Source organism: Thamnophis sirtalis, unplaced genomic scaffold (genome assembly GCF_051295495.1).
Source record: "Thamnophis sirtalis isolate CommonGarterSnake01/CBP01778 unplaced genomic scaffold, rThaSir2_p1.2 scaffold_4, whole genome shotgun sequence".
Classification (NCBI taxonomy): domain Eukaryota; kingdom Metazoa; phylum Chordata; class Lepidosauria; order Squamata; family Natricidae; genus Thamnophis; species Thamnophis sirtalis.
The window spans coordinates 55,518,956-55,534,326 of record NW_028261384.1 but is presented as its reverse complement, the minus strand read 5'-3'; the positions used below and the strand labels follow the sequence as shown (position 1 = coordinate 55,534,326).

The 15,371-nt window shown below is 40.3% G+C and overlaps 2 protein-coding genes across 4 annotated transcripts in view; both read right to left on the bottom strand.

Annotated features, from left to right (window-relative positions):
- Window positions 1-15,371, bottom strand: part of DNAJC13 (DnaJ heat shock protein family (Hsp40) member C13) — a 130,006-nt gene that overhangs the window by 5,537 nt on the left and 109,098 nt on the right. For all 3 annotated transcript variants that reach the window (XR_015696376.1, XM_087712949.1, XM_087712950.1), the window contains 10 exons: window positions 14,921-15,037; window positions 14,398-14,575; window positions 14,042-14,133; window positions 13,131-13,230; window positions 12,164-12,238; window positions 11,936-12,048; window positions 11,410-11,579; window positions 10,712-10,754; window positions 10,038-10,211; window positions 8,674-8,853 (listed from right to left, as the gene is read on the bottom strand). Coding sequence is in view for 2 of the 3 variants with exons in the window: in XM_087712949.1 (XP_087569075.1) it covers window positions 8,674-8,853; window positions 10,038-10,211; window positions 10,712-10,754; window positions 11,410-11,579; window positions 11,936-12,048; window positions 12,164-12,238; window positions 13,131-13,230; window positions 14,042-14,133; window positions 14,398-14,575; window positions 14,921-15,037 (1,242 nt within the window). In the remaining variant the exon portion in view is untranslated. The remainder of the gene's footprint in view (window positions 1-8,673; window positions 8,854-10,037; window positions 10,212-10,711; window positions 10,755-11,409; window positions 11,580-11,935; window positions 12,049-12,163; window positions 12,239-13,130; window positions 13,231-14,041; window positions 14,134-14,397; window positions 14,576-14,920; window positions 15,038-15,371) is intronic.
- Window positions 7,596-8,642, bottom strand: LOC148045848 (uncharacterized). Its single transcript, XM_087712148.1, has 2 exons — window positions 8,609-8,642; window positions 7,596-8,209 (listed from the first exon to the last, which is right to left on the bottom strand). Exons 1-2 carry the CDS (start codon window positions 8,640-8,642, stop codon window positions 7,596-7,598), a joined length of 648 nt encoding a protein of 215 aa, XP_087568274.1.

Sequence of the window (15,371 nt, the reverse complement as noted above, 5' to 3'; positions counted from 1 at the left end):
GCCACCCAAACAAAGAGGAAATAGATGAACTTTTTGCTGGTCAGCTAACTAGGTAGGAAGCACATCACAATAGTAATAGCAATAGCACTTAGACTTATATGCCACTTCATAGTGCTTTCTCAGCCCCCTCTAAGCGGTTCACAGCGTAATGAGGGATTTTAACTATTCTGATATCAACTTGGAGACAAACTCTGCACCAAATGAAAGATTCAACAGGTTCCTAACAGAGCTGATAATTTTGTTTCCCCAAAAAGTAGAGAAGGGAACAAGGGGATCAGCCATATTGGACTTAATTCTCACTAACAGAGATGAAATGGTAGAAGGTGTTGAAGCCACAGGAACCTTGGGGCAATTGATCATGCAATATTGGAATTCAACATTATGCATGTACAAGTAATAGAACAAAGTCAAACTGGATTTAAGAAAGCTAATTTCCATATACTTAGAGAGAGCTTGGGAAGGATTCCATGGATGAGAATCCTCAAGGGGAAAACAACTCAAGAAGTCTGCATAATTTGAAAAGTGAGATTATAAAAGCCCAGTCTAGCACAATACCAATGAAGAAGAAAAATAACTGCTCTCAAAAGAAACCAGCATGTTTGCATAAAGAACTCTCTAACAAATTGAAAGATAAAAAGAACAGGTATAAAAAGTGGAAAGAGGGACACATAATTAAGGCAGAATATCAGCAAATAGCCCGAGTGTCAGGCCTGTATTTATATTCCTTTTAGAATTTTGGCCTGCCACACTTTCTCTTATTCATTATGCTGTTTCTTTAAGTATAGTCGATGGGAGGGGGGAATAGAAGGAGTAGGGTTGTGGAATGTATTGTTTTTCCTTTTTTACTAGAAGCAAGGTCATCCTTTGTCTCTGCACTTTCACACCTGACCGGAACCAGTTAGGCATAGACCCCAGTATGGAAGAATACGATTGGACCATGTGATGGACTGTGGGTGTGGGGACAAGATCATGAACTTTTAACTGGGTGGGATTCTGATGTAACTTCCAGAGTTGGAACCCCACAGAATGATGCCAACATGCCTGTCTTATTAAATTGGAACTTTAAGCATAGTTTTGCCTTCGACTCTGATTTAATTCTGCATGGTATTTGGAACGCTGACATAATTCCAACTCTCTCTTCAAAATAAATCACCAGCACTCCTCCTTCGCGGGGGGGCTGGTGAGGTTTGCTGTTTCTCCTACGCTGAACCACACTGGTCAGTGTAAAACATCAGCGAACAATTAGGAGAAAGCCTTTTAAGATGTGTGAGTGCATACTCCCCCTCCTTCCCCCCAGCCAAGGCTTGGAAAAAACCCTGGAGTGGAGATTTTGACTCCTTCCAAACGGGGATATTTGAAATGAACGAATGCCCTGCAACTGAGTTGAAGACAGAATCCCTAGCAAGATGAGATTTTCAACCCAGCCAGCAAGTAGGGATTTGGCACACATTCTCCACTTACCAGCCACCACTAAATTGGACTTTCTTCCCAGATTATGGATGATTAAGATTCCAGTGGGTATCTCCTGGACCATCAACATGGGAAAGTCCTCCAAGCCAGCAGAGGGGCCCTTGGGCCAGAAATCCTCCAAGTCAGCAGAGGGGCCTTTGGCATATAACCCCCCCTAACCAGCCATCATTGGGTGAACTGCCAACTGTGAATCAGGCACCCTTGAGATGGGTCTTAATCCCAGGTCATGGATGGAAGGGTTTCCAGTTGGTACCTGCCCTTCCTCAGCAGATGGCACCATGGCAGACAACTGGGCAGTGGCCAACCGAGAGATTGACCTCCCCACCGGTTCCAATCTCCCCTGCAATGCCCCAAAAGATTCTTGCCCAACCTTCCTACAGAGAAAGGTTCCCAACAATGGAAGAAGGGGTTACCAAGGAGCAAGTTACAGAATGGATGGTGGAAAAATGTGACGAGGCGGTTCCTAAGTTTAGAGATGTAACTAGGTCCCTTTCCTCGTGGGGGCAATTAAAATGCCACCTTTGCTGTCAACTTGGCCACAAAGCGTTAGAGTGCTTGGCTCCAGCCCCATTGCCACGAACATGCGCACCAACCGCCACGGTGGAAAACAGAAGACCCCAGACGCCACCACAAAAGAGTCATCTGGCACAACAACCTCTAGAAGAGGATCCCCAAATTAAGGTGATGAAGAGTCCTACCAAGGGGAAGGTCTCGGAGGAGGAAAAGGGTCAACATCCTCTAGAAGAGGATCCCCAATGTGATGAAAAGTCCTACCAAGGGAGAGGCCTCGGAGAGGGAAAATGCTGAAGATGACCCAATGGTGAATGCACCCATCTGCCCCTTCACCTTCCAAGTCAACCTCCAAGTGCCTAAGACGGGGTTTGAGGGGGAAGTTGAAGCAGTTGTGAGCACCAGTTGCGCTTGATGCTTAATCAGCACGTTGATTGTCAAGCCATTAGGCATAAGTACAAGACCTCTAGCTTGTCCCATTCGGGGTGAGCAGGTAGATGGAACGCTAATTGGAGGGGCCCAAACCACGCTAGTAACTGACCTGCTGATAAACACTGCTCGCTCCAGAACCCCTTCTTTGTGGGGGACAAAGTTTTTGTGTCCACCACATATTTAAAATTAGGAATGCCTAGCAAGGAATTTGGTCTAAAATTTCTAGGTCCATTCCCTATAGTGAAGATAGTTAACTCATTTACAGTTCAGCTCAGTCTACCCAGAAGTCTAGGGAAATTTGGCCCGGTATTTCATTGTAGCTTGTTGAAACAAGTAAATGGGTCAGCATAAGAGCATCCACCCAAACTTTCCTCCTTTAGAGATAGAAGGGGAAACACCATCTATAGTGATAGGAGGGGAATCACAATCTGAGGTGGAAACGATTGTGAATAGGGGTTGCTTGCAGTATAATCGATGGGAGAGGGGAATAGGAGGAGTAGGATTGTGGAATGAAGCAAGGTCATCCTTTGTCTCCACACTTTCACACCTGACCGGAAGCAGTTACGCGTAGACACCAGCGTGGAAGAAGATTGTGGGGATAGGATCATGAACTTTTAACTGGGTGGGATTCTGATGTAACTTCCAGGGTTGGAACCCCACAGAACGATGCCAACATGCCTGTCTTATTAAATTGGAACTTTAAGCATAGTTTTGCCTTCAACTCTGGTTTAATTCAGCATGGTATTTGGAACGCTGACACCGAGCCTGCAAAGATGAAGTGAGGAAAGCTAAGGCTCACAATGGACAAAGACTTGCAACAAAAGTAAAAAAATAATAAAAAAGCTTCTTCCAAAATTTAAAAACAAGAAAAAACTCAAGGAAACAATTCGTCCATTGCTGGAAGAAAGTGCCAAGAAGGTGACAAGCAACAGGGAGAAAGCAGAATTGTTAGAGTATGTTCAGAGTATGGAATAGATATGGTAACAGGTCAGCCAATGGGGACTGTCTGAATAGTGAAACATAGTATTTGTTTGTATGCGGCCATAAGAGACAGTTTAGAGTTTGGGGGCGGCTTAGACTTGCTGAACTGTATATAAGAATTGGTTAGGCCTCTGTAACTTCTGCTCAGCCTTCTGTACAATGTAGGCCTCTGTATCTCTCTACTCTGTAATGCTTCTATGAATATTGCTTCTGTGTTCCTGATATTATATGTTGAATTCTACTGTTTCGTATTGTATATAAAGAAGTTTCTTATATATAATTGAATCCTGATGTTGTTCATTTACTTGTATGTGCTTGCTGGATGTGCTGCTACAACAACAACAACAACAACAACAACTCTGACATGTTATGGGCCCAGAACACATCAAGACTGAAATGTAATAAAGCTGAGGGACTGCCTGTGTTACAGTAAAAGAGGACATGGCAGAGAAAGCTTGCAGGATGGCTGTTAAATTCAGGGAGAGCTCTCTGCCTTGTTTGGGGCAAAATAATTATATTATTTGGGCTGCAAAGATGCAATGTTTCCAGTGACATGCGGTGAGCTTCATGGCCGATGAGGCAAGTGCGAAAGCCCTGCTGAACTGCTCTATGGCGGACTGTGCTGGGACTTTAAAGTCCTGCCGCCGGGGCCCTGCCGCCATTTTAAAGCCATGCCCCTGGGCACCAACTGCTCCAGCAAGGCTTCCAGCTCCATCTCGGCGGGCAGAGAGGGTGAGGGAGGACTGGAGGCGAGGGGCGGGCAGGGGGGCTCAGCAGCGCTGCTGCACCGGCAGAGCCAGCATGAGGGACAAGGGGCGGCCGAGCCTCCGTGGCGGCAGAGCCCCGGTGGCAGGGCTTTAAAGTCCCGGCACTGTCTGCTATAGAGCGGGACCGGGTCCTCCCTTCTACGGCTCACCCAGCCTTCGCAAACCGCTTGCTGATGGAGGGGAGAGAGGAGAGGACCACCGTCCTCCAGGCCAGGTGTGTCGGTCTCCAGCTGTGGGCTGTAGCTCCACTTTTAGCCGGGCTGGAAGTCGGCTGGCGCCCAACAACCAATAGCTGAGTGGCCCCAGGGGTGGCTCACGGCCGGCGATGAAGCGAGGGTGCTCGGGCGGCTGAGGCTCAGCTGCCGCTCGTCCCTCAGGCTGGCTCTGCCGGTGCAGTGGCACTGCTGAGCCCGCCCGCCCGTCACCTCCAGTCCTCCCTCGCCCTCTCCGCCCGCCGGGATGGAGCTGGAAGCCTCGCTGGAGCAGTCGGTGCAGGCACGCATCTTCGAGATCATCGTCATCAGGGACTCCAATGTGGGCAAGACCTGACTGACGGTCCGCTTCTGCAGCGGCACCTTCCCCGCCAGCACCGAGGCCACCATCGGCGTGGATTTCAGGGAGAAGGCGGTGGAGATCGCCGGAGAGCACATCAAGCATGTCCCGCTGAATGGCCAGCCCGGAAGGCATGCCAGCACTTTAAAGTGCATGCCGCCTCGGCCCGCCATAGAGTGAAACATGTCCTGGTTTGTGGCCGGAAGGCATGCACTTTAAAGTGCCAGCGTGCCTCCCGGCCACAAACCAGGACACGTTTTGCTCTATGGCGGGCTGAGGCGGCATACACTTTAAAGTGCCGGCATGGCCGACCTGGAAGGCATGCCCCGCTGTATGTCCGGGGCGGCAGCATGTACTTTAAAGTGCCAGCGTGCCTCCCGGCCACAAACCAGGACATGTTTTGCTCTATGGCGGGCCGAGGCGGCATGGCTTTAAAAAATAAAAATGTTCCAGCCCGCGCGCCAGCAGAGGCGGGTAAAAACACACACACAAACACACACAATAAAAACAAACTACAATTACTTACATTACAAATAATTTTGAATTCCTCCCCCCTGCCCCCTCTCTCTTACCCACATACTTTCCAGCTGCGTCAAAAATGCAAGATTTGGTCTAGCCAGGGCCAGGCAGGCTAGGATAGTTGCTGCTAGAGTCACCACGTGAATGACTCTGCTTAATTGTTTAAAAAAAGCCTCTAAACAAAGTGCCCTCTGCAGAAGGATGCGAGAGAATCACGTGCCTCCTTTGCATAAGGAATTTTTCACCTTTTAACTCTTGGTTAACTCTGAACAACGGTTAAAAGGCGAAAAATTCCTTATGCAAAGGAGGCCCATAGTTCTCTCGTTTCCCCCTACAGTTAGCACTAAGCAGATTCAGAGTCACTGTGACTTGGAGTCTGGCAGCAACTACCTTGGCCTTTTTAATTATTTTAAAAATTCTTTTCTTTTCCTCATGAGACTGGTGAGGCCCCGCCTCCCCTGACTGCACGTCCCTGCCAGGCACCATTAGTAGTAGCTGACCAGAGGCAGCATGATAAGGGACTAGCCTATATCATCTTAAGTTTAGAAGATGAACAATTTTTGAATGTAGCTGACTTGAAAACTGCAAATGAAATTGAGAAGTGTGCATATGAGTGCATCAGCATGCAATATTGTGCAATTATCGAGAAAATTGTACAGAGCCAGGCTGCAGCCACATGATTCAATGGAGCAGCATTTGTTGAACATGCACACTTTATTCATTAGAGTTGAAACAGCATGGGATGCAGATTTCTGAATCTCAAAAGGTGCTGTTGGTGTTAAATAGCCTTGATAAAACATAGGACATTGTTTCAGCTGTTTTTGAGTGCAAACCAGAGCAAGAGTTGCATTTGGAGGCCCTTAAAGCCTATTTAATTTCTGAGGAGAACAAACGGCATGTTAGGAGAAGCCACAAGGAGAAATTCCTGAGGTGGGGGCCAAAGGAGTAGAGAGAGAACCACAACAGACAAGATTTCTGCAGAGATGGATTACAGTCCAGCAATGTTTTTCTACAAAGAAAGCAACAGAATGATGGTGTGTCATCTGTGGTGATAAGACTCATTTGAAGAAAGACTGTTTGCAAAGAAAACAGAAAACAGATGGATAGGCTGCTGTTGCCAAAGTTGGCTATTGTAACAGCAGGGACAAATGGTTAATAGACAGTGGGGCTAGTCAAACAATTGTTAATAATTCAAAATTATTTTTCAAAATGGATCCAGCTGGAGGTGATACGGTGGCCTTGGCAAATGGCCAGAAGGCAAAAATAGCAGTAGCAGTTACACTTATATACCGCTTCATAGAGCTTTCAGCCCTCTCTAAGCGGTTTACAGTGTCAGCATATTGCCCCCACAGTCTGGGTCCTCATTTTACCCACCTCGGAAGGATGGAAGGCTGAGTCAACCCTGAGCCGGTGAGATTTGAACCGCCGAACTGAAGCTAACAGTCAGCTGAAGTGGCTGCAGTACTGCACTCTAACCACTGCACCATCTCGGCTTCTGGAAAAGGGAGTGTGGTGCTTCCATGTCTGAAGGAAGAGTTTAGCAATGTATTGTGTGTCCCTGAAATGGAGCATAATTTACTAAGTGTCTCGAGCTTAGACAAGCATGGATATGAGACCACATTTGTAAATGGGAAGTGTATGTGTACAGGGCATAAAGCAGGATAATCTTTATATGTTGCAGGGACAAAAAGTTCAATGTGCCCAAACTTTGGAAATGTGTTCATCTCTTGCACAGAAGGCTTGGCCATGCCAGTTTCTGAGTTTTGCAAAAGATGCAACAGGGAGAAAGCAGAACTACTTAACTTGTTTTTTTGCAACTGTCTTTAAACAAAGGGAAAAACAGTACAACCTATCAAAAACAGGAACATAAAAAAAAAAAAACAGATTGGAAATATAAGTTAAAATAGGGAAGAAAAAGGTAAGTAAGCACCTGTCTACCCTAGACTAATTGACCAGGACCAGATGGATTACACCTCAGGGTTCTGAAGGATTTGGCAGATGAGATCTCAGAACCACTGAACTATATCTTTCAGATATCCTGGAGCACCGGGGAACTGCCAGAGGACTGGAAAAAAGCGGGTGTAGTTCCCATCTTCATAAAAGGGAAAACTACAGGCCTATCAGCCTGACCTTAATCCTAGGGAAGAATCTGGAAAAGATAATCAATCAATAAATCAGTGAACAACTAGAAGCAAACAAAGTAGTAACCAAAAGCCAACATGGGTTTGTCAAAAACAGATCATGCCAGACTAATCTTATTGCATTCTTTAACAAAGTGACAAAATTAGTGGATCAGATGAATACTGTCGATATAATTTACTTGGACTTCAGTAAGAGATTTGATAAATAGACCATAACCTACTACTAGATAAAATGCGGGCTAGACAGCATCACCACCAGATGATTTTGTAACTGGTTGACCAACCACACTCGACATGTAGTCCTCAATGGAACTGTATCTACATGGAGAGAAGTATGCAGTGGAGTACCCCAAGGCTCTGTTTTAGTATCCTTCAACATCTTCGTTAATGACTTGGATGAAGGGATAGATGGGAAACTCATCAAATTTGCAGACAACACCAAGTTAGCAGGAATAGCCAACACTCCGGAAGATAAGCTTAAGATACAGAAGGATCTTGACAGACTCGAACATTGGGCGCAACCTAACAAAATGAAATTCAATGGTGAAAAAAGTAAGGTTCTACATTTAGGCAAGAAAAATAAAATGTACAGGTACAGTACACCTGATAGCTTGCTCAACAGTAGTAACTGTGAGAGGGATCTTGGAGTCCTAGTGGGCAACCATTTAAATATGAGCCTGCAGTGTGCAGCAGCTGCATAACAGAGGGATAGAATCAAGATCATGTGAAGTGTTAATACCACTTTATAATGCCTTGGTAAGGCCACACTTGGAATACATTGCCATGATGTAGAAAGAGTGCAGAGAAGAGCAACAAAGATGATTAGGGGACTGGAAGCTAAAACATATGCAGAACAATTGCTGGAACTGAGTATGTCTAATTTAATGAAAAGAAGGACTAGGGGTGACATGATAGCAGTGTTCCAATATCTCAGGAACTCTCACAAAGAAGAGGGAGTCAAGATATTCTTCAAAGTACCTGAGGGGGCAAGAAAAGAAGCAATGGGTGGAAACTAATCAAGGAGAGAAGCAACTTAGAACTAAGGAGAAATTTCCTGACAGTTAGAACAATTAATCAGTGGAACAACTTGCCTCCAGAAGTTGTGAATGCTCCAACACTGGAAGTTCTAAAGAAGATATTGGATAACCAATTGTTTGAAGTGGTGTATTTCCTGCCTTAGTAGGGGGTTGGACTAGAAGACCCCCAAGGTCCCTTCCAACTCTGTTATTTTGTTGCCCCCTCCCCAAAGAAGGCCTACCCTGACAAACATACACCTTTTATTGTGACTTAAGGCTGCGTACCTCATTATCAGATAGTATGTGTATGACTCGCATAGCACTTTTAGGAATAGCATTGTTTTTATGATTCATAGCTTGAAGAATCTTGGGAAGATGACCCAGTGGGGGAACCTGGTCTGCTAGCTGAGGCTGAGCACTAAAGAGGCATACTGTTGCTGTTGTTATTGTTTCCAAAGTTTCCCCCTGTTTTAAAACACAAAGAAAGTAACTTATACAATGGCACACAATTACAACCAATTTCGTTGTATTTAAGTACAATGACAATAAAAATTATACTTATACTTATATTAATCTGATTGAAAAACATGACTAAACAGCACTCACAGATTTTTCATGAATGAAATATTTTTAAACTGTATTCAATACACAGCTTCTTTTATTGATAAAACTATACTTCAGATAGTTTTCATGATTTGGAACTTACACTGAAGAAAATTCAAGCTACATAAATCGATGTAATTGTTATGTACACAAGTTGTTATGACTAATGAATCAATCATGCATACATTCCATGATATACTGCTGCTAGTTTATTTTTGACATTTGAAAAACTATTTTCATAGGCTTCACTGATTTCAATCTATATTAATGTCTTTTATTATCTTGAACTGTTAATCAATATAAAATATCCTATTATCAGACCAAAGAATAAAAAAGCTAATTTATTTATTCAAAAGTAAAATTTCATTAACTCTAATCTAAGTCTACTTAAGTGAATGCTGCTATCAACAGAAATACTCAATTTTAAATTAGTGAATATTAGCTAGAAAATAATTCTAATTTATTTTTTCCTGAATTTATTTCTTCTTCTATGAATGAGAAGGATTCTATCATTTTCAAAAATTTAAATTACCATATTTTTTGGAATATAAGACACACCCTTTTCCCTCAAAAAATAGAGTGAAAATCTGGCTGTGTCTTATACACTGAATACAGCATTTTTGCCTTCTGAAACCCTGCCCCCTTCACCAAAATGGCCGTGCATAGTTTGTAGGAGGCTTTCAGAGAGCTCCTGGGGGCTGGGGAAAGCAGAAAAGAGCAGAAATGTTGCCCCCTCCCCCAGCTCCCAGGAGCACTCTATAAGCTACCTAATGCCCCCCCCTTTTTTTTTTACAAAAAACGGGCTGTTTTTTTGCTCTTTTTTGCCACCCTTCCCCAGGACCACTCTACAAGTCTCCTAAGGGCTATTCATGCCTTTAAAAAAAACACAGGCCCGTTTTCGTGAAAAATGGGCCGTTTTTGGGAGGTTTGCAATGCAAAAACTTTTTTAAAAAATTTGCCTCTTCAAAACCTTGGTGCGTCTTATACTCTGAAAAATATAGTAACAATTACACAAAGTTGAAGTCAAACTTAAAAACTAAACTTACATGAGGATTATTCTTCTCCAGTAGTTCAGTGAATTTTTCTAATAGGGCAATGAGAAATTCTCTAGGTTTCCGTAGAACCCAGGCTGGCTGGGCAATAAAGATTCTTAAGAAGACACCCCCTACAGACAGTTCACCCTCTGCTTCACCATATATAACAGCAAAATCTTCAGGCAACTAAATCAACCCCAAAAAGGAGAAAAAAAGTTATTCTGTTATTCTGTGACATAAAAGGTTCAGCTATTTTTTATTTATTATTTATAAGCAAAAGGAAGAAAGAAATAAAATATCTAAAACTGAAACTAAGCACTTGTACTAGATTACTTTGCAAATCTGATAATTGAATAGGAAGTCTATAATGGACAGTTGGATACCTGGTGATTAGGGAAAAGAGGAACTTCAACTTAGTTATTTAATACATGATAAAATATACTGTTGCCACTTCCCCAATATTGCCCTATATATAGCCACGTTAGTTGGAAATTATAAGGGTTGCATACTGATGTATTTTGAGTGTGCCAGCTTTAAGAAATATGTTCCACAAAGTCCCAATATGACAATCAGTGTAGGCAATGAAAGAATCAGTGCAGGCACAGAATGAAAATGGACAGGACATAAGCAACAACATAAAACAAAATGTAAATATTTTAATTATATTTATATTAAGATGTTTTTACCTTCCAGTTAATGTCAGGATTGTCCTTTTGCAATTTAAAATGCCTTTAAAAAGAGGAAAGAAAATTATTATTTTCTCTGAAAACAGAGTCAGGCTAGCAACCTGCAATCTTCAGCTGAATTATTTCTAAGAGTTTGATTTTTTTTAAAAAAACCCAGACATTAAATACCAACAAAGGAGAATATTTGTAGCTTAGGGTTGAAATAAATGTTCTTGGTGCTTGTTTTTTTGTAGATGTCTCATTGCCCCAACTAGGTAACATCATCAGTGCTGTTTGCTGTCAGTTTATATTCTGGTGACTTGTCTGTCTATTGTCTGCTGAAACAATCAACCAGCCCAAGAGAAAAAGACTCCAGCACCTCTCTCCAGTAACTAGCACTCAGATCAACATAGATTAACTCCAAGGTCAACTTGAACCAACAATCAAGCAATGCCCCAATAAAAAACCCTGCCAAAGAACTATCAACAAACAGCCCAACCAAAGAATCTCTAAGATTGCCCCCATCCACACAGTCACCATAATATAAACTTACAGCACATAGCACTCATTAGCACTTATGTTACCTAGTTAAGGGTAATGAAATGTCTGCAAGAAAACAAGTAAGCTCAGAGAGCACCAAAGACATTAAACATTTTAAACCTACTTTGTTTTCAAAGTAGCAGATTTGTTGGAAAGAAATTATTTTTATTGTGACATACTCTAGCATCATTTCGCGAACGGTTGTAGATACTTTCTCTCTGGAGTTGTCATTCCATATTAACTCTGGATTTTCATGTGTTCCTTCAAAAATGTGAACAGCAGCTTCAGGATTATCTCTCATAGCATCCATGAAGACACCAGGTAGAAATTTCATTAAGATAATTCTAACCTAAGGAAAATACACACACACACAGACATGGAGCTTACAAATTTGTCATAGCTATCAGTGTTCCAGTTAATCAAACAAGTGGATTGTTTCAGTGGAATGAAACAAAATAAGTTTTTTTCTGAATAAATTACTAGAAGTGATGCCTTTGTAACAGGGCAATTGCCAAGCTCACGTGCCTGCTATTTATTTCTGGCCATACATTCAATTATTTCAAGTCTTGCAAGGATCCAAAATTTCTGAGATGATTTACACTTATTTCAAGCCAAATTCAAGGTGTTATGTATATACTATATAGTATGTATGACTTGGGTTGCTTTTAAAACATCTGTGAAATCTACTGATGATGCTATACTTACCTTTGGACCAACCAGCTTGTCTGTTGTCATTTTAGCAAAAAGTTCTGCTGTCTGAGATCGAACTTGTGGATGTGTTGAATTACAGAACATATCAAGTAAGTAGATTAATGCACCTAAAAAAGTACAGAACTGCTAATATTTCTAATTACAGGAAGTTTGGAGCTGTTAATTTTGAATGCAACAAAAACTTGTAATAATACCACAGCAAAACAATGACAGTTGCCATACCTTTTTGCATAGCTTCTTTAACTATTTTGGTACTAGATGTCAAAGCATACAGAGTTTCAAGAACTAGCTGCCGACCTGCCAAAATTAACAAATTTGTGAAACTTTATAGTTAGCTATTTAACATAGACTAAGAGAATACAATATTGTTTGTTTAAAGTTATATATTAGATTTATAGAATTTCCTTTGGTTTATTTGTTTTACATAAGGCATGTGACATGTGGACAGTATAAAACATACTATTCTATTGCAAAAGGAATAATTAACATCTGTCTTGTAATGTTAATAATTCAACTGAATTCTTTCTGTATCTAATGTGCATCTACTTAAGGAAGATATTATTGCTATGTGACTATGCAAAATTCAGCAGCTGCTTTATTGTCAAGAGTATGACATAGTAATTAATCTAACAAAAATATCCCTTATGCCTTTGTTTTAATTATCTAATTAGCAATATTTTATTAGACTTTCTAGCAAGCAGCAACACTTTGGCAAACTTGGCTGATCTCAAAAAGATAAATACAGTATACATCTGATTATTGTATGGATGGAAACCCAAATGGAAAATAGGAGAAAAAAACAACAACCATCCTAACTGAAGGTAATAGCAAAGAGTTTTCATACCGTTGCCAAGAATATGATATTCTTGAAATAACCAAGAATCATGTTTGACATGAGAACTCTAGATTCTCATGACTAGGTTAATATATGGTCAGTAAAGACTAGGTTAATATATGGTCAGCTACAGAAAGACACAACACTTGCTATTAAATTTTCCAAGAATTAGCTTTAAAAGAGAAATATATATGCATTTCTAAGTTGGGTCTGTATAATTCTTAGATAAAATAACACAAGTATACTCTTCAATACAGAAATTGTTTTTTGTATCTAAAATTTCCTCTTTTTATACTATTTAGTTAAAGAGCAAACAAGAGAGAACCTAAATAAATTAAAATGTGATCCACATACTTGAAGGCAATGAATGCAAGAGAGCTAGTAAGTTGGAAAGAACCATTGCTTCTGCAATATTATTTACACAATCTTGGTTACTTGTCACTATGTTCACCACCTATTAAAGAAAACAAAACTAGATTAGCAATCTTTAGCCTGGTTTGAATGGGTCTAGAACAAATATGGAATGTATGTTGAAAAATATAGCTACTCTGAATTTTAAAAATGAATTTTTATAGCAAGAAAAATGGTTCTTCCTCAACCATAAGAAATCTCCATTCCATCTGAATTTACTTTTTTGTTTCAATTTGCTTGCTTCCTGTCTTTTAGCCTATTCCAATTAATCAAAAAAGAGTTTAATAATAAATACTCAATTTACAAGTTTGTTTAGTGACTGAAGTTACGATGGCACTGACGTATCACCATTTTGTCACACTTATAACTATTGTAGCATCCCAAGATGTGATCAAAATTCAGACTTTGGCAAATGATTTATATTTCTGACAGTTGAAGTGTTCCAGGCACACTTGATCACCTTTTGCAACCTTCTGACAAGCAGAGTCAATGGGGAAGCCAGATTTACAAGATTCCATTTCTCTTCCAGACCTTGTTGATCTGGCTGTTCTGGGAGTGGTTGGCACTTTTCCAGAAGTTAGTATTCTGAATGGTAAGCATTAATGATATTTGGCCTTGAAACATATCTGTTTTGTCCAGAAAGCAATTTACTATTTTCAGAATCAGAATCAATACTGGCTTCGTATAACTTTGGTTCATTAATGTCAGCAGTCTCCAATTTATTGCTCTAACACAAAAGTTGTACTACATCATACTGGAGGTATTAAGCTGATGAAGGCTAAACTACAAAATATAATCAAGACAAAATATAATCAAGACTCTTTAAAAAATGGTAACAGTAACCATTATTATACCTCCAGAGCCAATTGTTGCACTTGACCAGCTCCATGGACACGTAGAAGGGAAAATAGCAGCTTAAAGTGACCTATACATTCACATTCTGAACCTATGGAAATAAAAAAAAAAGAATTTTAATGAATAATTTTGAAAGACTTCATTAAAATTGAACTGTCATTTATTGATAAGATGTATAATTGAGTTTGCATCTAAATTCCCAGATTTTTTTTAAAACGGAGAATGTAGGTATGTGTATGTATAAACATACTCTCTCTCTCTCTCTCTCTCTCACACACACACACACACACACACACACACACACACACACACACACACACACCTCTTAAAAAAATGTCCAGCACGCCTCACTTACCTGGGTTGTGCTTTATCACATTTCTCAGGGCTTCCAGAGCCATTTCAACTCTTCTGAGTCGTTCTCCATGTTGGTTAGATTCAACTTTCCCTGTCTGAGTTATGGCCATTAACGTATGCAGATACTGGGCTTGTGACCCTACATAATCCAAAAGGCTTGCAGCAAATGCTTTTGGAAGCTGCAGGATAATACAAGAATTAAGTTTCAATAGGTAAATAAAAAGAAAACATCTTTTTAAAACTTTACACAAGTTGAGTTAAGGCATAAACAAAATACATTTTTATAATAGACTACCATCCTTTCTTAACTTTATTAGGCAACCAAATGATTTTTATAACCTAAATAATCAAAATGATATTCTCCAGACACTTGGAAACCCCATATATCATATTAGTTATGGCTGATAGGAATTGAATACCAAAATTCTGGAGATTACTAAATTACCTGTCTCTGTTCTAAAATATGCGATTCTTATAAATAATTTGTTTATCAACATCTCTATTTTCAACCTAAAGACTCTTACCTCTAACTGGAATGTGGGAACTTCATTGTAAACTCTAACAAAAATCTCTCCTACAATAAGTTCTTTTGCGTGATCACTGAAGATAAATTCAGATCCATAACTTTTATCACATTCACCCTTTAGAAATAAAAATATTACATCAGAATTTGTACTTAATGAATTATACTCTTAAAAATGATTTACTGGTTGCTGTAATGAAAAATCTTAAATGAAAATTGATTTAAAAGCAGTATAATCTCTATTATAAATATATCTGAAATTATGAAAATGATATAGATAGCCCTTGATTTATGACTGGTCCCTTGGAATAGGTGCTTTACTGCCCATAATGTACTTAACAGTATCATAAAAATATTGCACACACACACATCCCGCCCAAGCATTTTGGGTGCTTGGCAACCAGTTCACATTTTCAACTGGTTGCAGTATCCTGCAAAACAGTTTTATCAAT

Coding starts and splice junctions, on each gene's coding strand:
- LOC148045848 (XM_087712148.1), bottom strand. CDS start 8,642: ATGTTTGTCAGGGTAGGCCTTCTTTGGGGAGGGG. Junction 8,210..8,608: donor AGGCCTTCTTTGGGGAGGGG/GCAACAAAATAA, acceptor CATATGTTTTAG/CTTCCAGTCCCCTAATCATC.